Source organism: Kogia breviceps, chromosome 12 (genome assembly GCF_026419965.1).
Source record: "Kogia breviceps isolate mKogBre1 chromosome 12, mKogBre1 haplotype 1, whole genome shotgun sequence".
Lineage (NCBI taxonomy): Eukaryota > Metazoa > Chordata > Mammalia > Artiodactyla > Physeteridae > Kogia > Kogia breviceps.
Window position 1 is genome coordinate 51,760,517 of NC_081321.1, and position 26,481 is coordinate 51,786,997.

The following is a 26,481-nucleotide window of genomic DNA, read 5'->3' on the forward strand; positions in this document are numbered from 1 at the left end:
TCAAATAGGATATATGATTATCTCAAGAGCAATTAAGAACAGTGTAGTACCATGAAATCATAGTAAGCTTCAAAATGTTTTTGAAATAGTCTCTGAAATATTTTTCTCAAATGTATGCTTATTGGATATCTTCAAAGTTATACTTTATAGGGACTTCCCTGGTGGCACAGTGGTTAAGAATCCACCTGCCAGTGCAGGGGACACAGGTTCAATCTCTGGTCCAGGAAGATTCCACATGCCGCGGAGCAACTAAGCCCGTGCGCCACAACTACTGAGCCTGCGCTCTAGACCCCGGGAGCCACAACTGCTGAAGCCTGTGCGCCTAGAGCCTGTGCTCCACAACAAGACGAGCCACTGCAATGAGAAGCCTGTGCACCGCAACAAAGAGTAGCCCCAGCTCGCCGCAACTAGAGAAAGCCTGCGTGCAGCAATGAAGACCCAAGGCAGCCAAAAATAAATAATTTTTTTTAAAAGTTGTACTTTATAAAGGTACTCTGAAATCAAGAAAGATAGCCAGACTTATGAAATAGAAAACAGTTTCTAATTCTAGTTCCACCTTTCTAGCCAGCTGACCTTGGGTAAGCCACTTACCCAGTGCTCATTTTGCTAATCCACTGAATGGCGATGCTAGTGCCTGGCCTGCCTACTCCAGTGTATTGTTTTTTGCATTAAATTAGATAACAAATGTGAAAATGCGTTGTAAAATGTAGAGCAGTATACAGAGATTATTAGCACTAACTTTTTTGCTGTTATTCACAACACTTTAGTATTGAGAAGCTTTGGACAATTTATATTCCTAATAAAGAGGTTAAATAATACTAGGAAGTCCAAGGTCACCTTCTGTTCAGGGAGCTCACCATCCCACAGGGAAAACAGGATAAGGAAATATATAACTATAAACACCAGGGCAAAAGTTCTGTGAGAGCAGGAATCATATCACTAATGTATTTCTAACGCCTAACTTAGTGCTTGAAATCTAGTAGGCTCTCCTAAAATACGTATTTTTAAAATTTGTTGAAATAATATAATACAAGGTAAAAGGTCATAAGAATAAAATATTCGGATAGTTTTGAGGAAGAGGAGATTCAAACCCTGGCACATTGCCTGAATAACAGTAAATGACAAATATATGATGAATTAATGAATCATGGAGAGGGAGAGGTGTCATGTCCCAAAAAAGTTACCTGAGTTAACATGCAGCAAAAAGGAGTTTAAACCATATCAGATGCAAAATGTAGAAATAGCAACATGTGAAAAATGATTTTTAAATTCAGAAGACTCTAAGTTGCTAAAGGCCAAGACCATGGAAATCAGAAAACAGTGATCGGTCAGAGGAGACACGCTCGGAAATGGTGCTACACCCTAGCTGATCACTTATTTGCTTTATTGGTTACGACTGCATCTCACCCAAAGGCAAAGTATTGCTTATGTTCAGATATGTACCTGAAATTTGGGTGCTAGAGTATTCTGCTTTAAATGTGGCCAGTGAAAGCATCCTGATCATGTGCTCTTCTGTCTATAGGAATAGATAATCTCTATGAGAGGGCGCTTCACATCCGCAAACTCCTCCTGACCTTGCCCAGGTCGGTCCTTATAGTGATGAGGTACCTCTTTGCCTTCCTCAATCAGTAAGTACCATAATTCTCTGCCAAAATGCTCATCTTAATTCCATTTGCACCCCTCTGAGTTCTTTGTTCTTGGATTCTGTAACATGTACATTGGGTTCCATTTATCAGCAGAGTTGAAGAGGAAATGATTGAATAGAGACTGAAGGTGCATTTTTCCTCAGCTGATCAAACTCTTTGTGTGACCTACCTTAAATAAGCCTTGTCACCATATGCAGAAACTGTGGCCATAATTGCAAAAATATACAAGTATTACTAAAAAGAGCACTTTTCAGTGAATTACGTGTTTTTCCAACTTCCATCCAAAGCCAGTGTCATAAATGTTTTCGTTAAAATGATGTAAACCACCTGCTCACTGCAGGAAATGTCTGTGATTTTTAAAGTTGTAGTCAGGGAAGGAGGGAAAGTGTAGGTGAGATTTATACACAAATCCAAGAAATAATTTTCTGCAAATTCAATATAATGAGACCTTGTCAAAGAGATGATATTTCTAAAACATTCTCTAAAACAATGTAACAGAAATCTTAAAAATCACTGCATTATTTTCAAGGAAACTTTACTCTTTTAATTTAGGCAACTTGATTTTCAGTTGTGTCACTTGTAGATACATGGGCTCCATTATAAGAACATCTTCCCCAGGTCCTATCTAAGAGCCCCCTTGCACTTCAGCGTTTCAGTTAAATAACTGGAAATTAAAAATCCAGGCAGAGTAAGCTTGGAGAAATGCTTTCTCACTCTAGCATGAATTCTCCCTTCTTAAAATTAGGATATTTTCTCTTCTCTATTTCACTGGAAGTTTTAAGTTCTTAAAAGCCATGTGGATTTATTACAACCCTGCTAACTCTTCCTGAAGTCATACCCATTCAGGCTGACCCCCTGCAAGCCAACTATCCTAAAATAGGGAAATGCTGGCAAGGAACCATACAGAATGGAGCTAAAGCATTCACAAATGACATTTGTACAGAAGTCACCCCTGGAAATTAGCAGTATCTAGAGAGATGGGTATAAACTGTTTTAGGTTAAATACATCCTGTAAATTTTTACCTTTAAATAAGCCAAGTCACCCAGGCAGTTTTAAAAATCTGAAGGTTTGCCATCTTCACCTTTAATTGCATGTGCCTCTCCTTCCCCACCATGGAGCACCTTGCATTCCTGCTGGTCCTGTCGATGCTGTCCCTGCCAAATTTTCCTGATACACCTGAGCGAAACCAACTGTGAATGAATAAACCACAATGGATTAGGAAAGCAGACTGACCATGAATCAAGAAAGTTCTCAAAACCTGAATCTAATTCACCGTGTATCTCAACAGAATGGCCACCATGCCATTAGTCAGACGGTCGGCATTGCTTCCAGCATTTCTGCCCAAAGATGCCCCTTGGTTCCCTGCATCTGCCTTCATGCAGAGGCAAGGCCCAGCCTCTAGGGTAGGATGCTTGGGACAGGAGTTTTGGGAAAAGAAACTATTCTCTTTTAATTGTAAAATCAAAACATGTATGTAACATTTTTATGTCAAGTTTTTGCTCTTCAAGCCAGCACAAAATTAAAGACCCAGAAAGACTGTGACTCCCCATTGAGCTTAAGTGGGTCTTTTGAAAATTAGACCATTCTTATTCTGAATCTCACTTTTCCTTCCTGCATTCATTTTCAAGATGATCTGTAACATGATCATTGGCTGTTATTTGTGAACTGTTTTTAAGATTTTATGTTTGAGAAATGGCAGAAGGGAAAGACATATGTTACCTGTGGAAATCATGCTTTTGTATTTTCCACTTTCTAGGCTATCTTATTTCCAAAACAGGGTAAAGTATCATGTCACATGGTATCTCAGTTTCTTTGTGTCTGTCAACATCTCACAAATATAGAGTCTCTTTTTTTCTCCTTCCATTTGTCATCTGTTCACCTGGATTTTAACATTTCCTTTCAATGTTGACATTCTATACACTGTAAGATAGATTCTCCCTGGAACAGCACCTTGCCCATGTGTTACGAGGCATAGCAGTAAAGAGCTGGCTTATTTTCAGTCACCTGTGAAAAATATCTCACAAATAGCCATTGGATTGATTTTAGAAATTAGTACTAGACAACTGGAAATCTCCTCAGAGTTTGTAGCTTACCAGCTTTAAATGGAATGCAAGAATTGAGGATTCTTTTCCCCTTCTCTTGCACTTGTGTGTTTTATGACACTGGTTGTCACCTAGTGTTGCTAGTCTTACCCAAAAGCAAATTACAAAGCCTGGAGTTGCTTGCTTTCTCTCAGTGGGTACAAAGAAAAGGTGATTTGTTTTCTTCCAGACTCTCCTCAAGATTTATGGGAAAAAAACTGAAATCTGAAATGTTTTTGGTTAGTTGGAGGACAATGTTAAAGATCTCCATAAAGCGTTATAGAGATCACTGCTGCCCCTCCCAGATTTATTTACTTGAGTAGCATTTACATCCTGACCATAATGTTTACAAATGAAACTCATTTACTTGATCCTTGTCTCCATTGTAGTAGAGATTATCTTAAACTCCCTTGTGGCTTTAAAAAATACCACTTAAGCAAACAGGATTTATGTTCCCCTTTCAGTTTCTACCAAGTTGAAAGGTTGTAAGTCGCTTTACTTTCTTTGGAATTTGCTGAGCCACCTTAAAGTAGGATGGAATATCATTTTATTCTAATAATAAAAACCAAATAAAATCTTTTAGATCGGTATTTTTAGAATAGGAAGTATCTTATTAAACATTGATTTTCTTTTTTTCTCATGTTATTTCCTTTCTTGCTTCTTTTCGTAGTCTTTCACAGTACAGTGATGAGAACATGATGGACCCTTATAACCTGGCCATTTGCTTTGGACCCACATTGATGCCTGTCCCAGAAATACAGGATCAAGTGTCCTGCCAGGCTCATGTGAATGAGATTGTCAAAACCATCATCATCCACCATGAGACTATTTTCCCAGATGCTAAAGAGCTGGATGGCCCTGTTTATGAGAAATGTATGGCTGGAGATGACTATTGGTAAGTCCAAGAATTTTAGTCCTTCTCCCCCTGGAAGAATTATGGAAGTACAGATATCAACTTAATTAAGAAAAAGAACTGACTATAAGCTGCCAGTGCTTCCAATTTAAAAAAAAAAAAAAAAAAAGCAGCAGCAAGAACACTTGCAATACATTAGAATACTAAAATCCATGACAACACTGGCTCCTTATTATGGAATTTCATATTCATCCCCCCTCTCTTTTCCCTAAGCACGACATCTTTATAGATATATCCATCCTATCATGACTTTTGTAGAGAATGGTTTTGATATATAGACCTGTGTTAATTTTTACCATTATATCAAGAAAAGATAACTGATTGAATTGACAGATTTCATTTTTATTCCTAAATAGTTTTGATTCTATATAAAGTATTTCGAAAATCTCATTTAAAAGGAGTGCTGTCAACCAAATGTGTTTTCATTCTTTCTTATTTTCATTTTCATTCTTACCAATAAATGTTATCCTAACCAGTTATGGTCACTTTGAGCAAATTTATTATTATATTGTTGGGATAAAAATGTTTTAATATGGCAGTGTAGTCACCTCCCAATGAAGTATAAAAATGAGGGGTATAGTCAATTGAACAGTCCCAAAGGTAAGGAACCCTAAAATGTTTATGTTCACTATTTGATATACGAGTGCTAGTTTCTAAGAAATCATATACAATAAAAGTGGTTTTGATTCCTTGAGCCCCTACCATGTGCCAGCTTCTCAGTGCATATGATCTCTTTTATTCCTCACAACCACTCTACCAGGTAAGTTAAGAGAGGCCAAGGAGCCTGTCCAATGGCTAGTGGTTACTGGACGCAGCCCAAGTCTTGTCTGATTCCAAAGTCCACACGAGTCTTCCCACTCAGCAGCTGCCTCCCAGCCTACCTCGGAAACTGCTTTGTGCAGATCAGACTAAGGAGGAGCTGGAAATGAATTTGTGTAAGTCCTTCATTCTGGACCCTCCTCAGGACACTTTGTTTCCCACTGCCTTCCTGGAGATTAAGTAGAAGTAGAAGAAGTAGCTGAAAGATCTAAATAACTCAGAATACACTTATTTTTTACTTAAACCACAGTATATTCTTAAACCACAGATGATCCTATGCCTTAAGAAAATTGAGAGTTGACTATTTCCACAAGTACTGCTAAATTAACAATAAAGCATGATAGATTCTAGCTTTATAATATATCTAGCAATTTTATGTGAAATTCAATTTTAAAATATTTACTTGAGTACTTACTACATGCACATAATGACTAAGCTTGGCTCTGGGAAGATAAATGAATAAAACTCAGCCCTGGTGAGATTCAGAATTTTATTTTCCTAGTTTTATTTGTTTCAAGGCCAGTGTCAGTCATGTTTAGTATTTCCAAATATTCAGGGCTATGTCAGTAGTTCTGTTGTCTTGTTCATTTTATCACAGAGCAAGTATGTGGATGTCTGGTCGATATTATTTGATGCATTGTATTCTAGAACTTTTGTGGTTGCTCCAATTTTACAAACAGGGTAAAAGCCCCATAATAAAGAGTCTTGCAGCCAGTAACACGTGCTTGATTATGTCCTTCTCCCATACATAGTGTTTTTTATGGGTATCGCTCATTTTAAACAGAAAGTCAGTAATATAGGAGTCATCCTTGTCCCCCAATGCCAGCAATATAAATGGGCTTTTACAGTAATGTCAGGTTTGTATTTGTAACCACTGCATTCCATTTATCAGCATACATTTGAGAAGAGATAGTGGTAATGTTAAAGGATAAAATCTGACTCTCAGATACAAAAATGAACATGTGTCTAGAAAAGATAAAAAAGATACTACAATCAATTCAAAGCAGAAACCGAAGAGCCATCCATTTTTATGCAGTAGGGAATATTGAAATGAATTTGCAAAAACTGGTATATCCATGGGGCAATAATCATATTCCACTAGAATTCAACAAATTTTAGTTTTTATGGATAAAAATTATTTGTAATACTATCAATTTCCTACAAGTTAATTTTGTCTTTACAGAGTTGTAATGTGTCAAAGATAAAGGTACATACAATCCCATAGGATTAGAGAATCTAAGAGGCTCCAGCATTCCACTGAAAGGCTGTCCAGTAACTCCTTTGCCATTCCAAAGTCTTATTTATTTATTTTTTTTACAGTAGCAATTGTGCATCTTTGAAATGCTTTCCACTTTGCCTTCATATGAATTTCTATTTCTGCTCCTCAGCGACAGCCCATACAGTGAGCACGGTACATTGGAGGAAGTGGATCAGGACGCTGGTACAGAGCCCCACACCAGTGAAGACGGTATGCACTTGTGCCCGTGCTACTATAAAATTAGTCTTTATATCCATTTTTTAAGAATTGCTTATATTAAGAATTCAGTAGATACAAAAGAATACTTACTAAATATGTGTAAAGTGCGAAGAATAACATTACAATGAACACTTGTGGAACCACCACCAAGTTTAAGAAAAAGGTATCATTACCTTTGCACTTTCCTGAACCCATTGCCTTCTTTACCCCTCCAGGGTAACCACTATGTGTTTGTACTTTTAAGTGATTTATTGTTTCATTTTCTATTTTCTTGAACTTTTCATAAATGGAATCATATGTATATATTTTTCATGATTTTTTTCTACTCAGTATTGTTTCTGAAATTCATCCATTATTGCATGCAGTTATAATCATTTATTTACCTATATTCCATTGTATTTATTATTGATGAATATGTGAGGTGTTTTCTATTTTTTGCCATTAAAAACAGTGCACCTATGAATATTTTGAACATGTATCCTACTGCAAATGTAGAGTTTCTCTAGGATATACACACGTAGGAGTAGCATGTCTTCAACTTTACTACATACTGCCGAACTATTTTTGAAAATGGTTGTAAGGATATCTACTCCCACCAGCAGTGTCACAGCCTTTTAGTTGTACATAGTCATCAACACTTGATTTTTTTTTTCCTTTATTTTTTTTGGCTGTGTCGGGTCTTAGTTATGGCACACAGGATCTTCGTTGAGGCACACAGGATCTTTCATTGCAGCGTGTGATCTCTTCATTGCAGCACTGGGGCTTCTCTTTAGTTGTGGCATGCAGGTTTTCTCTCTAGTTGTGGTACACAGGCTCCAGAACGCGTGGGCTCTGTAGTTTGCGGCACATGGGCTCTCTCATTGAGGCGCATGAGCTCAGTAGTTGTAGCCCATGGGCTTAGTTGCCCCGCAGCATGTGGGATCTTAGTTCTCTGACCAGGGATCAAACCTGTGTCCCCTGGATTGGAAGGTGTACTCTTTACCACTGGACCACCAGGGAAGTACCAACACTTGACTTTATAAAATATTGTAATCTTTGCCAATATTGTCAGTGTGTAATGGCATCTCATTATGATTTTAATTTGCATTTCTCTGATTAACGATGAAGATGTTGTTTTAAAATATAGTGTATTAATAGAAAATTTGAGGTATGGTAAGGCCAGCAGATTGGGAGATGATCACCATTGAAAGGATAATTTGTTGATACAGTTCCTAAGAGGAGGAGACACATCACACCTCAGGGGGCCAAGGAAAGCACCAGGGCCAGTCAGGAGGCAGAGGGAGAGGAACAACTGGGTTAGAGCTCTTATTGTGGTTTCCACAGAAAGGAACACGAGAGGCAGGGTAAGCAGGCTTAGGATTGCCTAGGTTGAATAATTTCAGTGGGTTCTGGGGCTGTCTCTGGTTGTCTGGGACCTGGCTCTGAAGTGATTGGGGCAGACAGATAGTGGCCCAAAGTGTGAGAGCCCCAGAGAGGAGGTGGTTGGGATATAGGCTCTGGATTGGTTGGTTTGTATTTGAAAAGCACATTCCAGGTGAGTTGTTTACCGTCCCTAGGAATTGGCTAACCCTGGGAGGGAGAGTCCCTCCAGGGGCAGCAAGGCCTCAGAGGTCACACTACAGAAAATGAAAAACATGGTTAATACAGATATACTAATTTTTGTATGTTTAGATTTCTTCTTTGTGGAATTCCTATCTTTTGCCCATTTAGGGCCTACTTGCCCGCTATTATTTTCTTTGGGCTTTTTTTGCTTAGTTTAGTTTAGTTTGGCTTTGTTTTTTTCTTATTTATAAGAGTTCTTTGTGAGTCTGGATCAGGTCTTTTATTGGATATATGATTTGCAGATATCTTCTGCTCTGTAGCTGGTCTCTCATGTGCTTATTGTGTCTTTTGCCAAACAGAGAATCTTAATTTTAAAGGCGCTGAATTTACCAATCTTTTCCTTCATGGTTGTTTCACTTTGCATCTTCTTTAAGAAATCCTGTGCCCTGAGGTTAATGAAGAAGTTCTTCCATATTCTCTGCTAAATCCTTTCAGCTTTTGTTTTTCACACACAGGTCTTAATTCTACCAGGAATTTATTTGGAGGTATGGTGTGAGGTAGGGATTTGTTCCCTTTTTTCTCCATATGGATGCACAGTTGTCCCCACTGTCCCAGTCTTAATTGTCCTTTCTCTACTGCTCCACACCTTTATCATAAATCAAGTGTCATCTCTGCATGAGTCCGTTTCTGGGCTCTGTTCTTTTCCATGGGTCCACTTGTCTATCCCTACACCCATCTTAATTTTGATACCTTTTAATCTTAATATTCGGTAAATCAAGACCTCTGAACCTGTTCCTCTTAACAATTCTTGGCCTTTTTCACTTAAATTTTAAACTCAGTTTTTCAAGTTCTTGAAATAAACAAGGGAAAAAAACCTAAAAACCTGTTGAGGTTTGGACTGCAATTGCACTGATCCTACATATATTAGTATGAAAAAAATTGATATTTTTATAATACTCAGTCTTCCAATCCACAAACACCTTTCTAGTAACTTAATGTCACCCAATAAACTTTTATACTTTTCTCTGTAGTGATCATTTTTTTCTCTAACTTAAGTTTAATATTTAACATTACTTTTTGACACATTTTTAATGCAAATATATAAAGCTGTCAGTGTTTTCTTAGTACCTCTTTAGCTGTGACTAATCTGGTTTAAACCCATTCACTGTGTTTTTATTTTTAATTTTCTACAAGTTCTGTTCAGTTTACTTTCATATCTGCTTGGTCATTTGCTCTTATAATATTAATCCTTTCCATTGTTTTAGATTATGTGTCTAATCATGCTAATAGCTGAAGTCTTACTGGATTTGTTTTTGTCGGCTTTTGCTCATTGAATCTTATTTCCAGTGTGTTTTATAAATTTTTTACATATTTCTTAGAACTTCATGGAATTCCTTTATGTTGAGTTGAAGGTATGTCCTTCCGGAGAGGGTTTTCATTTACTTCTGCCTGGTGCATAACCAGCTTGGGACCACATTAGATTTTTTTTTTTTTTTTTTTTTTTTTGTGTGTGTGTGTTACGCGGGCCTCTCACTGTCGTGGCCCCTCCCGCCGCGGGGCACAGGCTCCGGACGCGCAGGCTCAGCGGCCATGGCTCACGGGCCCAGCCGCTCCGCGGCACGTGGGATCCTCCCGTACCGGGGCACGAACCCGTATCCCCTGCATCGGCAGGCGGACTCCCAACCACTGCGCCACCAGGGAAGCCCTCACATTAGATTTTTAATTTCAGATTTTTTCAGGCCACCCAGGTGGTGTGAACTTAAACTGCAAACCTGCCAGAGGACTGAAATGTGGTTGGGATTCTCTAAGGTGATTTGTTTCCCAAGGCTTGAGATAGATTATTTCCTTAAGTCCTAAGTTGGAGTGGTTACATCTATAGAGAAGTATGGAGAGTGAGAAGGGAGGAAGATTTCAGAGCTATAAGTCCACTGTGACAAAGAGAGTTTGATCGTTTGGTGGGGCTTAGATTCTCCACACTGGGCAGCCCCTGGACCTAGTCTTTTGTGCAAAATAAAGTTTAAGTTAACCAGGCAGGGAAAATGCCCTCCAGGCAAACTCTGACTTAACATATTCTAGTGTTCTGTTTACCTTGGTGGGTTCCCACATTCATCAGGTTTTTAGTCTTTAGTATTCCTCACAGTCATAATTAATGTGATTACAAAGATTTTTTTTTTAATCCAGCATTTTTAGTTGATTTCAGCAGGAGGGTTATCAGGCTGTCTCGGTCCACCCTCTGCTTTAAAAAAAAAAAAAGTTTGTGTGTTTTTTAAATATATATATATATTAATTTATTTATTGTATTTATTTATTTTTGGCTGTGTTGGGTCTTTATTGCTGCACACGGGCTTTCTCTAGTTGTGGAGAGCGGGGGCTACTCTTTGTTGCAGTGCACAGGCTTCTCATTGCAGTGGCTCCTCTTGCTGCGGAGCACGGGCTCTAGGCACGCGGGCTTTGGTAGTTGCAGCACGCAGGCTCAGTAGTTGTGGCTCACGGGCTTCGTTGCTCCGCAGCATGTGGGATCTTCCCAGACCAGGACTTGAACCCGTGTCCCCTGCATCAGCAGGCAGATTCTCAGCTGCACCACCAGGGAAGCCCCTCTGTTTTTAAAAGTAAGATAAATTGACATTTTTAGAACTTAAGTTAGAAGAAACTCTTTAAAGTGAGAGCTTCTACTTCTGTGGTATTTGCTTTAGAAAGTCTCTGAGCCCTCCCTCTGCCACTCTCCATTCTTTTGTCTTGAGTTTCTGTGTTTCTTTGTGATTCATTCCTTTTTCACTGATGACTTCTCTGAGTCCTTGCTTTGCCCCAGTGGCAGGAAAAGCCCAAGACAAAGCCCCCGCCATTTCTCTTTCCAAGCGTCAGTCTCACCACCACACCATCTGTCAGTTGTTCTTACCTCTTGGCTACAAAAGAGCAGCTTTGCTGAGGGCTGTGTTTGAGATAATATTTTGATCATGTTCACCTGATTTTGCTGGAAAGAAAAGCATTGCTTACAAAAGACAGATACCCTTGCCCGAAGCCAGACTCTAAAGTCCTGTAACTAAATTAACTAGAGTATTGATTGTCTTTTTGATCATCTAGGTATTGTTTTCTTTTCTCTGTCATGGTAGCACTAGAGAGAGTAGCTTTTGTTTCCAAAAGACAGGCTGTCACAGAACAAAATCATCATCCTCAAGGGCAGTGGGTAACAGATCTAGGAGAGAAAGTGTCAGGGACAGCAAGGTCCCAAAGGGGTAGTGTGATGTACTAGCACTTTGTATAAAGTTACAAGAAATGGAAATATAAGACTTGATAGCACCAGGCAGTCAGAAAATCAGCTTCGTTGAATTTTCTTTCCCTTTGTGCAAAATTATAATTGCCTTGTAGGAAAATGAAGTTATCGTGTTCACCCTTATTAATGTTGTTATTGGTAGCAGTAGCATTCTACAAAGTCTCTGCAGGACCTTAAAGGACTGTGTGACCCTATATGGAAGGGGTATGGTGTGTCTCCATGCCCTGAGATCGATTTGCTCTGCAATGATGAGACTCAGATGTGTATAAATAGCTTATTGATTGACATTTGACTGTGAAATTTCTCTCATGGGAGTAGAAAGAGTCAAAATAATGAAATTGCTCAGAATTACTAGTTGGTGTAGTAGGATTACCAGTAAAGTGTACTTCTGATTCATCTGGTCATTCTTTTATAACGTCTTTACATTTGAATTATATAAGCAGAGTCTGATAATCTTGTTGCTAGTTGTTTCAAAAAACAAAAAGAGATAATGAGCATAGAGGGCATGATGATGAAATTATGATAAAATATGTATATAGTCTTAAATCACCCTTGGCCACTGTTGACAGTGTAAGACTGAATGGCATTAAAGACTATTAATAGTTCTCTCTTCTTTTCCCTTTGACAGGTACATAGGTTGTATGCTATGTTATGCTGTTATCTTTCCACTTTTTTTCAGTAAAACAATTTAAACAGATGGGTGTGTCACATAAGAATTTGCAAACACATATCATGAAGCTCTTTTTGGCATGAGTTCATTGGCATGATTTCACTCCTCCATGTATGTTTATTTGTGTCCCCCAGGGCAGTGGTTCCCAACATTTTTGGCACCAGGGACGGGTTTCGTGGAAGACAATTTTTCCACAGACCGGGGGCGGGGGAATAGTTTCAGGATGATTCAAGCACATTACATTTATTATGCACTTTATTTCTATTATTATTACATTGTAATATATAATGAAATAATTATACAACTCACCATAATGCTGACAGGAGGCAGAGCTCAGGTGGTAGTACGAGCAATGAAGATGTAAATACAGATGAAGCTTTGCTCGCTTGCCTGCCACTCACCTCCTGCTGTGCCGCCCAGTTCCTAACAGGTACTGGTCCGTGGCCTGGGGGTTGGGGACCCCTTCCCCAGGGAGAACTGGGGTAAAAAATTTGGCATCTGTCATTTCAGTTCAAGCAGGATTTATTCTTGACGTGCAAGTTTAGAACAGACTATAAAGTCAGTCTCCTTGAATAAAACTTCTGTTTCCTCCTCTATGAGCAGACTTGTGGATATTTAATAAAGCTGCTATTTATTGTTTTATTAAAATATAATTTTAGGATGGAATATTGGAGTGTTAACATACGATCTAAAAGTTATCAATTATTAAAGGACTTAAACTATTGTTTTAAAATTATTTTTACACCTACTTTGCTGAGAAGTATACTATGTGCAGATCATAGTGTTGTGGTTCTGCCATATGAAATATTATTCACTTTAAACATTATCCACTAGCAAAAAGATGGGGCTTATTTTTTTTTTGTCTTTAAATATAGAGCTGAAATTCACCCAGGCCCTTCATATAAGGTAAACCCTAAGCTTTTTCAGTATGTTTGTTGATTTTCATGCTCTTGCCATCCCAAAGAATGTTTGAATTTATCAAGTGAGAAGTTTAGCTGGCTATCCAAGGATTTCTTGTGCAGTTATTTCATATAAGTACAACAGATATTGAAGATATTGCAGTAAACTTTGGGAAGCAATAAATTCTTAAATGGAAAGGTTTGTTACCAAGGGAAATAGAAGATTAAAGTTCCTTACAAAATATTTGACAGGCAGGTTTTAATCTATTGTATGTACATATATTCTAGAGTATTTGGAAAGTAATACATGCTCAGTTTTTAGCAAATGAGGTATTGTTCATTGCATAGACAGATTTCTGTAAGCATATGCCACTTGTACTGACCCTTTTTTGTTCTGTTTCTTATTAATTAGCAGTTTACTCACCTATTTTGGTGGCAGGGATGAGGATGGGGTGATAGTGGGAGAGAGGAGGTAGAATCATAAAGCCCCCGATTCAGGGCTTTTTGCAATGAGCTGGATCACAAAAAGCAACTCTTGTATTTGTTTGGAGTAGTCTGTCCTCTTATTTGCCTTTAATATTTGTGGTCAGAATTAGAATAGAGCTGAAATTCCAATTCTAGGCCCAGAGCTTGATAGCTTTTTTCAACTTTTAATTTTGTGATTATTGTAGCTTCACATGCAGTTGTAAGAAATGCAACAGAGAGATGCCATATACCCTTCTCCCAGTTCCCCCCAGTGGTAACGTTTTACATAACTGTAGTATAATACTACAAGCAAGAAACTGATATTGATATACTCCCTCCACCATTTTCACATTTCACCAGTTTTACATGCAGTCATTCGTGTATGTGTTTACTTAGTTCTGTACAGTTTTATCCCACATGTAGATTTGTGTGATCACAACCACAGTCAAGATCAAGAACAGTTCCATCACAAGGATCCTTCGTGCTACCCTTTAATAGCCTTAGCTGCTTCCTTCCGTCACTTCCCCGCCACCCCAGCCTCTGGCAACCACTAATCTATTCTCCACCTCAATTATTATGTCATTTCAAGCATTCCATATAAATGGAATCATGTAATATGTAACTTTTTGAGGTTGGCTTTTTTCACTCACCATTGTTCCCTTGAATATTTTTTGATCTCTAGAAGATATAATTTTGGAATCTGGTCGTTTGAGTAGGTATGCTTGTCTCACAGGTGATATCCAGAACTTGTTTTTGATACTAGAAAAAATAAGGTTGTCTTTACCGTTGGTAGTAGTTTCAAGATTTGATAGTGCCCCAAAAAAATACATAAGGAAATTAAATGTATTCAAATAGTATTTAATGTGGTGATTTCTTTAAACTTGATTTATTTTTAATAAGCAAATAAAGCATAAACTTCTTAATGTTCTGAGATAGTGATTCTTCCATGTTCTAAATGGTATTAACATGTTGCCAGGGAACTTGATCAAATAATATTGGTAAAGATAATACTGGAGCTGTTGCAGAGGATATTACAACCCAAGGAGAGCTTTTATATATCATATTGCAAAGCTTTAAATATTTTTTTATTAGACTGTCATGGTATCTCTAGTAAGAGGCTGTGGAAACTAAGATCTAATGTTCAGTTTTTCTTTGCCTGAAAAACTGATGACAGCAAGAGAATATTTTTCTGTATCTCTTTTAACTGCATCATTTTCTCATTGTCTTGATTTATTTATTACCTTGTTCAGTCTGGATATTAAAATGACTTTGTTTATTTCTAAAGCCTCATATAGACCTTTCAGTTAGTGTATCATGCCTTCCTGAGAACCCTGGCCCTCACCATCTTCTGGTGTGTTCTTTGTAGAATGTGAGCCAATAGAAGCAATAGCCAAGTTTGACTATGTTGGGCGGTCTGCCAGAGAATTGTCCTTCAAGAAGGGTGCTTCCCTGCTGCTGTATCACCGCGCATCCGAGGACTGGTGGGAAGGAAGACACAATGGGATCGATGGGCTTGTGCCCCACCAGTACATAGTGGTGCAGGATATGTAAGTAGTCCTAGCTTCCATCACCTGACACTCCCAAGAGAAGACTCCAGCCACTGTTTTTTAATATATATAAATTTATCTATTTGTTTGCTTAGTTATTTATTTATTGGCTGCATTGGGACTTAGTTGCTGCGTGCAGGCTTTCTCTAGTTTCAGCGAGCAGGGGTTATTCTTAGTTGCAGTGCGCAGGCTTCTCATGGTGGTGGCTTCTCTTGCACGGGCTTCAGTAGTTGTGGCACACGGGCTCAGTAGTTGAGGCTCACAGGCTCTAGAGAGCAGGCTCAGTAGTTGCGGCACACAGGCTTAGCTGCTCCGCAGCATGTGGGATCTTCCCGGACCAGGGCTCGAACCCTTGTCCCCTACATTGGCAAGCGGATTCTTAACCACTGAGCCACCAGGGAAGCCCAGCAGCTATTGTTCTTAAAATGACTTTGGTCTCATGAGAAAAGAGCAGAAGGGATCAGAGCAAAACTTTCTGAGCTGGTCACAGTTCTTCACCTTGTTAATGGATCTTTGCTAACAGTACTTCAGGGCCAACAGCTTCTCATTTCCCAAACTCTCCTAGAAGGTCTGGAGCCAAGGACTAGTGAGAGACACCTTCTGAAGCGTTCAGGTTCTTAGAAAAATACCCTGTGCAGAGGATGGCTTTAGGAGCTAAAGTGGCACTGCTGATTCCAAAAACAGTGGTGGCTCTTCTCTTGGTGCCTGTCTACTGTTTCAATTCCAAATTCCCAAGAGAGAGGATACTGACTTCAAGTCTAAAGAGAATCATCTTCAGGCTTCTTTTTATTAATTTTGCTGATGAGAAAGCTCTACTTTCAGAAATACTTAAAGAGACATCTTCCCATCTGGTCATAATTTTAAGTGAAAGAAACAAGTTACAAAATACCATGTACAGTGTAATCTTAATTTTGTGACTACAGTATTTCACAATGCAGCACCAGTTTATGAACAGCTTTTCAAGGAAAAGAGAAAAATACCACATAAAATGTATAGTGACTGATTCAGCCGAAGTTTTAAAATGTTAAAATGTCTCTCAGAATGCAAGAAATATGATGTGTATGTATGCAGACATGCAGTCATATATATCTAAAGTACATAAACATATAAATATCTATAGTATAAATACTGTACATACCTGTGGACATCCTTGTAGATATGTATCCCAGGCAGAGAAGAAAAGCATAGAAGGCTATTTTCTAGAATTCAAACAGTAGTTGTCTCTGGATGTTACGTTATATTATGGGCGATTGTTATCGGAATTTTGGAATTTTCCAATTTATCTGCCATGAAATGTTATTATTCTTATAGTGAAAAGAAAAAAGTTACATTAGTAAGAGAAAGACTTACATACATAAATACCATCACTTATTTTTTTGTCCCCATTCATCTAGCAAAAGACCCTCACTCTTGATTCTCATTGTTTCAGGGATGATACGTTTTCAGACACTCTGAGCCAAAAAGCTGACAGCGAGGCCAGCAGTGGGCCAGTGACTGAAGACAAGTCTTCATCCAAGGACATGAACTCCCCAACAGACCGTCATCCTGATGGCTATTTAGCCAGGTAGGTGGAGTGGTCACCAGGCTCCTGAACCTGCAGTTCTCCAGGGGCTCTGAGGGGCCATGGCATCCACAGCCTTGCAGAATTACCCTGTGTGATAACCTCTTCTATTCTCTCGCTCTCTGTCTCTGTCTAGGCAAAGAAAAAGAGGAGAGCCACCCCCTCCAGTAAGGCGTCCTGGCAGGACCAGTGATGGCCATTGCCCTCTCCATCCCCCACATGGTCTTTCCAACTCCTCAATTGACCTGGGGTCCCCAAGCCTGGGCAGTCACCCCCGGGGCCTGCTACAGAACCGTGGCCTCAATAATGACAGTCCTGAGAGGAGGCGTCGGCCGGGTCATGGCAGCTTGACCAACATCAGCCGCCATGACTCTCTCAAGAAGATTGACAGCCCTCCTATTAGAAGGTCCACATCATCAGGGCAATACACAGGCTTCAACGACCACAAGCCACTGGACCCAGAGACAATCGCTCAGGTAGGCTTCTTTGAAAAGAATATTGCATGGTAAGTACTGGTGTGTGATAGAAGGAGGCGTACAGGAGTTACTTTCTGGAGCCATGTCTTTTGTATAGAATCAAGTAAAGAAAACAGAAAGGAAATTAACCCATTCTTCAATTTAAGGCCATGTGATCCTGGAAGGGCCCAAGTGTATTAGGTTCATAATGATTTAAACAAAGACACGGCAGAAACTTAGGACCCAGGACAGTCAAACCCATCATTGCTGAATGGCCAGGAAAATTCTAAAAAAGAAGAATGAGGAAGGACTAGCCCTACCAGATCCTAAATGCATGCTAGAGCTAGTAAAACAGACAAACTGATAGAACAGAATGGAGAGCCCTGAAACACAACATTTTTAGTGTATGATGAAAGTGACACTTTCAACTTAGGAAATGGTGGATTACTCAGTAAATGAAGTGAGAAAATGATGGTTGGCTGTTTGAAGAACAGCAAGTTTGGCTCCTCTGTCACTCCTGAATGGATGTGTGTCTTCACTTCCCAATGACTGCACAGAAAAGCCTTGTAGTTTTTTCTAATGATCAGAATTGACAAAGTAGGGCTTCCCTGGTGGTGCAGTGGTTAAGAATCTGCCTGCCAATGCAGGGGGCACGGGTTCAAGCCCTGGTCTGGGAAGATCCCACATGCCGTGGAGCAACTAAGCCTGTGCGCCACAACTACTGAGCCTGCACAATAGACCCCGTGAGCCACAACTACTGAAGCCCACGCACCTAGAGCCCGTCCTCTACAACAAGAGAAGCCACCACAATGAGAAGCCTGCACACTGCAATGAAGAGTAGTCCCCGGTCGCTGCAACTAGAGAAAGCCCACGCACAGCAATGAAGACCCAACACAGCCAAAAATAAATAAATAAAATAAATTAATTTTTTTTAAAAAAGAATTGACAAAGTAAAAGTAAAACAGTATTAATGGATTTTTCCATCGTTCGTTCTACCATTTATTTCCCTCTGGGTCTTTTTACAACACAGACCATCAGAAAATATATGTATGACAAGAAAAAAAAAAAAACCGAATCACTATGCTGTACACCTGAAACTAACACAATATTGTAAATCGAGAATACTTCAATGGAAAAAAAAAAAGAAGAAAATATGTGTATGGCCAGTGAAAAAGGAAGTGAATAGATTCAGGGTTCACCATTTGAGTAAAGTGTCTTCCAGGTATCACTGAAGCTTAAAAACGGAATAGATCAAAAAAGAAAGTGAGAAATTAATGAAACAAACATGGGGAAGTATTAAAGATGGATTATTTTTAATAAAAAGCACTCAAGGAAACCTGCATTTGATATGACATATTTCCAGTCTATTTTCATTGTCCTAACTAAAAAGAATTTTGGATAGCAAATTAGATTGTGTGGAGAGTTTAATGTGTTTTTACAAAATTAAACCAATTTTAAGTGCACAACAGTTTTTCAGCAAAAACCAAAAAGACTTTTGACCTTTTTGGGTTTTTTGGTTTTTTTTTTTTGAAGTGCAATGCAGAGTCCTTTGAGGTCTCTTTAGAACCAGTGATATTTGGCTATAATCCATAACATCATTCCTTGTAATAAGCAGGTGAAACAGCATAGGTTAGAGAGACAGGGAATAGGAGCTTAGTGGTGGGAAGGTATAATAAGGTCTGTTTTAACCTTTTTGCTTCTAGAACCAAAATCCTTTCATTGTAAATCATAAAAACAAAAACTCGACAGATAAACCAGGCTCTGCACGTTCTCTCTGGGGCAGATACTTGAAAAAAACAAATCCATAGATTTAGCGTCAAATGGAAATCACATATGAAAATAATCACTTGAAAAGTGATGTCATCCTGACAGTATGGCTTCCAGCTGTGTCCTTTATTTATCTTTCCATCTCTCATCTTCCGATTTCCCCATGAGGACAAGTAAGCCTGCCATCATGGTGTTCATACCAAAAACATGCCATTTCTTTTAGTAAACAAATCGGTGGAATCCATGATAGAGCTATTTGTTTAAAAGTTACATATCCATATGTGATCACTGGATCTTCGTTTATTCATTTAGCAAGTCTTTATTGAGCACTTACTGTATGGCAGCTCCCATGCTAGGCATTATGGACACAGAGTTAAATCAATGGTCAGTCAGCCGCTGCATGAAGGTGCTTATAATTCAGTGGGGGAGGCAGATTGGAAATCAGTTGCTGCTGTGCAGGGCCACAGGCTAATGCTCCAGGTGAGTGGAAGAAGCCCTGGGAATATGGAGAAGAGGTATTTCCATCAGACCAGGGCAGTGGTTCTCCACCCATCCTATCTCACACAGTACTCCACCATGTGTGTGTGTTGGGGGGGTGGTGGTGTATAAAAAACATAATGTGGGGCTTCCCTGCTGGTGCAGTGGTTAAGAATCCGCCTGCCAATGCAGGGGACACAGGTTCGATCCCTAGTCTGGGAAGATCCCACAGTCCATGGAGCAGCTAAGCCCAGTGCACCACAACTACTGAAGCTGGCGCACCTAGAGCCCGTGCTCCGCAACAAGAGAAGCCACTGCAATGAGAAGCCCACGCACCACAATGAAGAGCAGCCGCTGCTCGCCGCAACTGGAGAAAAGCCTGAGCACAGCAACGAAGATGCAACCAAGCCAAAAATAAATTAATTCTAAAAAACACCCATAATGGCCAGTGCTTGTTCTGTGGCTCTTTGAGCCACTGGCGCCATCGCATCTCTTGTCTTCTGCACATTCTGAGTCAACAGTAGTCGTGTGAGATGGCATTAGGTTTACACACTCCACAGGCTGGTGTTAAAACCGTCATGCTTTTGCTGGTCTTCTTGCTTTGAAGTGAAGTATATGGTTTCTATACATTAGTATTCATTATCAGCCTAGTCTGTCTCTCTTTCTGGTTATTTTTTTTTCCAGCTAATTATCGAGTTATCATTGACACACAGCACCATATAAGTTTAAGGTGTACAGCATAATGATTTGACTTACAAGCATCATGAAATGATTACCACCGTGGGTTTAGTGAACATCCAGCATCTCACAGAGATACAAAGTTAAAGAAATAGAAGAAAAAATGTTTTTCCTTGTGATGAGAACTCTTAGGATTTACTCTCTTAACCTTCATATGTAACCTACAGCAGTGCTCATTATATTTATCACGTTGTACATTACATCCCTAGTACTTAATTCATCTTATGACTGGGAGTTCGTCCCTTTCGACTGCCTTCATCCAATTGCCCATCCCCGCGACCCCCCGCCTCTGGGAACCACAAATCTGATCTCTTTTTCTACGAGTTTGTTTTTGAAGTATGCTTGACCTACAACACTGCTAATTCCTGTTACATGACATAGTGATTCGATACTTCTATACATTTCAAAATGATCACCACAATAAGTTTAGTTACCATCTCTCATTTCTGGTTATTTTTCAACAGGATATTGAAGAGACGATGAACACTGCTTTGAATGAACTCCGAGAACTGGAGAGACAGAGTACAGCAAAGCACGCCCCCGATGTGGTGCTGGATACCTTAGAACAAGTGAAAAACTCTCCCACCTCTGCCAAGTCCACGGAATCTCTCAGCCCTTTGCACAACGTTGCCCTCAGGAGCTCGGAGCCTCAGATTCGACGTAGCACTAGCTCCTCCAGTGACACAATGAGTACTTTCAAGCCTATGGTGGCTCCCAGAATGGGCGTGCAGCTGAAGCCCCCAGCCCTTCGGCCGAAACCTGCTGTTCTTCCAAAAACAAACCCTACCGTAGGGCCCACCCCACCTTCCCAGGGTCCAGCAGACAAGTCTTGCACAATGTAAAAAAACCAACTGAGCAAGCATATGGGGAGGTGATCAAAAAGAGAAAACGGATTAGTGACAAAAGTCAACAATCCTTAACTTTCCTTAGTCATGTGCTTATAACTGGAGACCCTTTGGCTTTTCTGTGTTCTCGAATGTAATGTCTGAGACTAGCTAAATTAACACGGGCATTTGTATTTTGTAATTTCATCCTTTTTTTTAATAACTGGACATATTCTGTGTCATTTTAAAGACAATAGAAACACTTAGACTTACTTGAAAATCCAATGCTGCACCGTTTGTAATGAAGGCAACACCGCTCTGCCCTGCACGTTGCACAGTGCTTCAGGCTTAGTGTAGCCTGGATGAGTCAGAAGCGTCTGAATCCAAAGGCAGGAGGATCTGAGTTCCAAGCCTTGGAATGTAACCGGTGTTGGTCTCTGGCACTCGGGGTAAGGCTAAAAGGTGACAATGGCATTGTTTGGTAGCTGACAGTGAGTACCTCTTAATCCATGTAGTAGGGCAGGGGGCTGGCTCTTGCTACAGACTTACTGTTGTCACAGTGGGGTATTTCCCAGTGCGAGCTGCAGCCCACTGCCCGAAGGAGTAGGATGATTGCCTCTTTCGTAACAGTCGTTTCCCTGGGTCCAGGTGAACGTCTCAGCAGAAGCGGGTAGAACCTCTGCAGTTACTGCTCGAACTGAACCTGGGAAAGGACAGTCCTCCAGAGCTACTGCTGTGACTCTTTCCCCAAGCCTGATCAGGCCCCGGAGGGTTTCCAAGTCCATTCCCTACATTCACTACAGACTAGAACAGTCTAATTTTAAAGACTTTCTGGTTACACTACTCCATGAACCCCTTCAGAGGTCTGTTGTTGCCTAGAAAACAACTTCTAGCTCCCCTAAGCCCCCGCGTCTTCCTCTGTGGCAATGGAGAAAGCAGACAGCGCACAAGTCCTTGGTTCGCTGGCCTTCCCCTCCCCTGACAAGATGACCTGGGTTCCTTTAAACGTGCTACAGAGGCCTGATGATCCTACATTGAATCCCCAGCTCCCCTCAGCGTTTGTCTCTTTGAGCTACTGTACTGGCGTAAGAGCCAGAGCAGCCAGGTGGAGGATGACCTCATGGTTCCAGGATGACTTCCTCCCAGTTGTGCGCCCTGGAACCATGGCTATTTTTGTTTTCTCCATGTGGTCTCTACATCACTTACACAGTCAGCTGAACTCCACTGACACCCTCTTTCTCTGACAACCTCACCCACAGACAATTTTTCTTTAGCCCATATTTATGCTCTGTTTCTCCTCTATCTTAAAAAGCTTGCTTTGAATTCATTTGTTTTTACTAAGGTACAGATCACCACTGTCATACCAGCAGCAGCTTATACCATCTGTAAACCTATCAGCATTTTATCTACTCTGTCGTTGAACTTACTGAGGAAGAGTTTTTTTGTTTGTTTTTTGGTTTGGGGGTGTTTTTTGTTTTGTTTTTTGTTTTCAGAAAAATGGGTGGCCAGAACTAACCCCTCTGGACCACTTTGATTTCAAACTGGCAGCCAACTGCATGCTCACCTAAGAGTTACAGTATGGACTTTGATTTCTCAGCTCATTGGTGAATGCATCAATGTGGAAAAAATGGGGATCTGTACTAAAATCAAGATCATTACTTTGATCTCTACCTCAGTTTGCCAGTCTAATCATTCTAATGCAAAGAGAGATTACATTTCTGAGATATTGTTACCTTTCCAAGTCACACTGCTGGTTGCTTGCCTGCAGCCTGATTTCACAAATGGATTAAATAGTGAAAAAAATTATTTCAAATATAATATTTCCAGATATTGTAAACCTCTGAATTTTTACAACATCCTTCTTGCCCATTTTGAAAAAGAGGCCCAGCTCAGCATCTTGTGCAACCGCCCCACCCTCTCCCTTGAGCTTTAGTGGTCCTTCAGCACCTTTGGGCACCATGGAAACCCAGCCAGGACTGAGCTCTGAATAGCACGAACCCTTTTAAACAACCTTCCCAAATTTCTAGGCAATTGAAACTTTTAAGATAATTTCCCAGTTCTTTCTAGATTCCACTGTGGTCTCTAATTCTCTGTTGTTAATGGGGAAACAGAAACAGAGAACAGGGTGGAAGTAATGGGGGAGGAAACTTTACATCTTTTAAAAATTAAAGAGGATTCTTAAAAAACCACTTCCTTATTTGGTGGATGAGTAAGATGTTTAGAGAGCATCAAAAGGGCAGAGGTGTTTTGAACTTACTAATTTTTGAAGGGTTCTTTTACAAGCTTTAACTTTAGCTTTTCAGATCTTACTCCTGCAAACTCATTTCTTCAGACTTATCCCTGGTAATCCTCCCCAGTGTCTCCTCTCTTTGCTGTTGACACCTGCGATGGAATGAGGACTGCCTTTCCACCCTCCAGATCAGGACTCTGCTGCCTCGGATGGCAGAGGACATGCTGCTCCAGACCTCAGAGCCTCAGAGGCTGTGCCTTCTTCCAGGAAACATTTCCGAATACCTTCCCATCGCTCCCTTTCTTTACCTGTCTCTGTCTTTTCTCTCTATAACTCTGTTGTCACCCTGAGGCTTTTTTTTTTTTTTTTTTTCCAATTCCCAGGGAAGGATGTGACCTCAGAGTGAGTAAGGACTCACTAATCCTTGCTTTGTTTAGTAAAAGCCTTCAGATTCCAAGGATAAGACAAAGTGGCCACTTCACAAAGGATCCAGAATAACACCCAGTAAGTTCCTTAAAAGTTTCAGCAGCTGAGAGGGTTCACCTGTATGTGGTCCTCTTTACCGACACAGGTGTAGCCCACAGTGGGGAGGTGGGAAGTCACAAGGAATGGGGAGAGAAGAAAGAAAATAAGTCCCTGAGATGTTATGCCCGTTTCAAGGATTTTAACGGTTCATGTGCAGTTTGGGAAGTGGGTCATTTTGATGATGGGTAATGATGGTTCTACAAAGATTACCTGACTCCACTTACACAAGAATATGTATTCACAGCTGATATAACTGAATGTTCACGTCCCATCCACAGAACTCCCTGAAGTAGATTTACCAAATTGGCCTTTGTTTGGGTGGGGATGCTTGGAGTGGGTCGTTAGGATAGAGTGAATGGTTCTTAGCACCTGTTTCCTGATGAGTGTTCTGTAAATTATTTCAGTGCATTAAATGGCCCTTTGTAGAGCTCCATGTTCAAGTGTGGCGTAAACGCCATTGTTCAACAGTTTTTCACATTTTCACACAATGTAATCTGACTTTGGTGCCCCTTGAGCAATCCATAGAATAATGTACAGCAGGGTCCCACTTAATCTACAGCAATGAACATGAACAGTGATCAATGGATATAGAGCACCAAGGGTCAAATTGTATGAGTTTTCTGTCTTTGTACTTTTGCCATTCCCAAAAATGGGTTTATAATTTAATTAAGAAAAAGAAAAACGTGGGGGGACATGGTGGTCTCCTTAGCATTTGGGAATGAAGCATAGCCTCTAGGGTCTATAAACTGGAGAAACTTCAGTAATCACAGCCTCTGAAATCCAAAGTTAAAGAGCCTGTGGTTCTATTGGGTTTAGAAGACTTCAGATTTGGGATGACATTTATTCCTGACCACAGTAGTGAGGGGCCATGAATGTAGGAAATGCTCTTGGGCCTGAGTCTTGCTCTGAGTTACCTGCCACATAGGCCCCAAGGCACGGCCAGCTTAGAAGTGAAGTCTCTTCCCATGTATGAATGAGCTCACGACTGGAGACTGGCCCCTGAGCTAAAAGCCAACCTCCGGCTGGGCTGGGGTGTGAGGCATGGGGCAGGGTGACTGGCACAGCTTTGTTCAAATCAGTAAAAATAAACTGGAAATTGAGCTTTCACTCACCCACCCTAGTATACTTTCTTTAAAAAAAAAAAAAAAGTCTACGTAGTATAATCAAAATGGTACCTGTATCTTAAAATTACGTAGGGAATTTTGTATGCTTAAATAATTGTTCTGGGTTCCATAATGCTTATCTTCTGGGTTCCATAATGCTTATCTTAGAAACTGTTTAGTAAAAATATATAAACCGTGCATTTGTGAATGCCCCCCCCTTAGAACATTCATCTGAGTTCAATGTGTAGTGTGATGGTTATTATAGATGTTTAAAGTATAGTAAGTGGCTGTGTGACAGGAGAGACTGCTATTTACCTACTGACTTAAGGGTAACTCCTGCCCACGTAATTAAATCAGTATTGTCCTTTCCTGTTGGTTTGATTAATTGCAGTATTGGTGGCTTCCTGCTTGTGACTGTTACCTGATCGTGTCAATGTACATCTGTAGTATGTACATGTGAAAGTGCCTTTCTATTTTAGAGGAGTTTTAGCCTTGTTCTTTACTGTTGCCCCGCCCACCTCCTCCCCCAAGTGCCACCCCAATTCCTCCGAGCACTTGACTGTTTTGAAACTTCCTTCCCTCTCTCCCAGCTGCTTCTCCATCCCCGCACCTTTTCATGCCTCGGTGCTCAGCATTGTCCTGTCTTGCATCCTTGTCGGTCATGGTCAGGTCATGGTCATCAGACGTGTTGTTTTCCTCTTAGCCGTGACTGTGCCTTTCGTTCCCCACAGTCACTCTCCGGGTCCCCCACAAATCGCCCCCCTCCCCTCCCCTGCTCACGTGCTGCAGACAGCCATCCTGTTCGCCTCTGCTCTGTACTGCCTCTTACCGTGACATTCCCTCGTCTCTGAGGTGAAAGTAAAGGGGGATACTTCTCTAGTTCTGGAAGAGAAAAAAAAAAAAAGTTTTGTTAATCTGTTGTGACAATGCACTTTTATGTATAAGTACTGTACATTTTGGCATGTACCATTCCAGGCTTCAGTATACACAGTCAGGTCTGTTCTTCATGGTGTATCTTTATAATAAATAAGATAGTTCTGGCTGCCTTTGTTGGCTTCCGATGGTCTGATTCTCTGCCGTGTTTTCATTCCTTTCTATTTCTAATCACTATTTAACGCCTCCCTGCCACCAGAGCTGAGTTGCCTTGAATCCTTAAATCGTATGAACCTACCTTTTTTTTTTTTTTTTTTTTTTTTTGCGGTATGCGGGCCTCTCACTGCTGTGGCCTCTCCCGTTGCGGAGCACAGGCTCCAGACGCACAGGCTCAGCGGCCATGGCTCACGGGCCCAGCCGCTCCACGGCACGTGGGATCTTCCCAGACCAGGGCACGAACCCGTATCCCCTGCATCGGCAGGCGGACTCTCAACCACTGCGCCTCCAGGGAAGCCCGAAACTACTTAAAAAAAAAAAAAAAGTTTTCATCTTTGATTTTGGTTTGTGAATTTGAAAATGAGGGCTCATGCACAGGGC

The 26,481-nt window shown here is 40.5% G+C and overlaps 1 protein-coding gene across 2 annotated transcripts in view; it reads left to right on the top strand.

Annotated features, from left to right (window-relative positions):
• SRGAP1 (SLIT-ROBO Rho GTPase activating protein 1) overlaps positions 1 to 24,576 on the top strand; it is a 271,830-nt gene extending 247,254 nt beyond the window's left edge. For both annotated transcript variants that reach the window (XM_059080331.2, XM_059080329.2), the window contains exons 16-22: positions 1,523 to 1,628; positions 4,399 to 4,623; positions 6,849 to 6,928; positions 15,151 to 15,331; positions 16,761 to 16,895; positions 17,029 to 17,368; positions 20,794 to 24,576. In XM_059080331.2, coding sequence (XP_058936314.1) covers positions 1,523 to 1,628; positions 4,399 to 4,623; positions 6,849 to 6,928; positions 15,151 to 15,331; positions 16,761 to 16,895; positions 17,029 to 17,368; positions 20,794 to 21,171 — 1,445 coding nt within the window. In that variant the 3' untranslated portion in view covers positions 21,172 to 24,576. The remainder of the gene's footprint in view (positions 1 to 1,522; positions 1,629 to 4,398; positions 4,624 to 6,848; positions 6,929 to 15,150; positions 15,332 to 16,760; positions 16,896 to 17,028; positions 17,369 to 20,793) is intronic.
• The last annotated feature ends 1,905 nt before the right edge of the window (positions 24,577 to 26,481 follow it).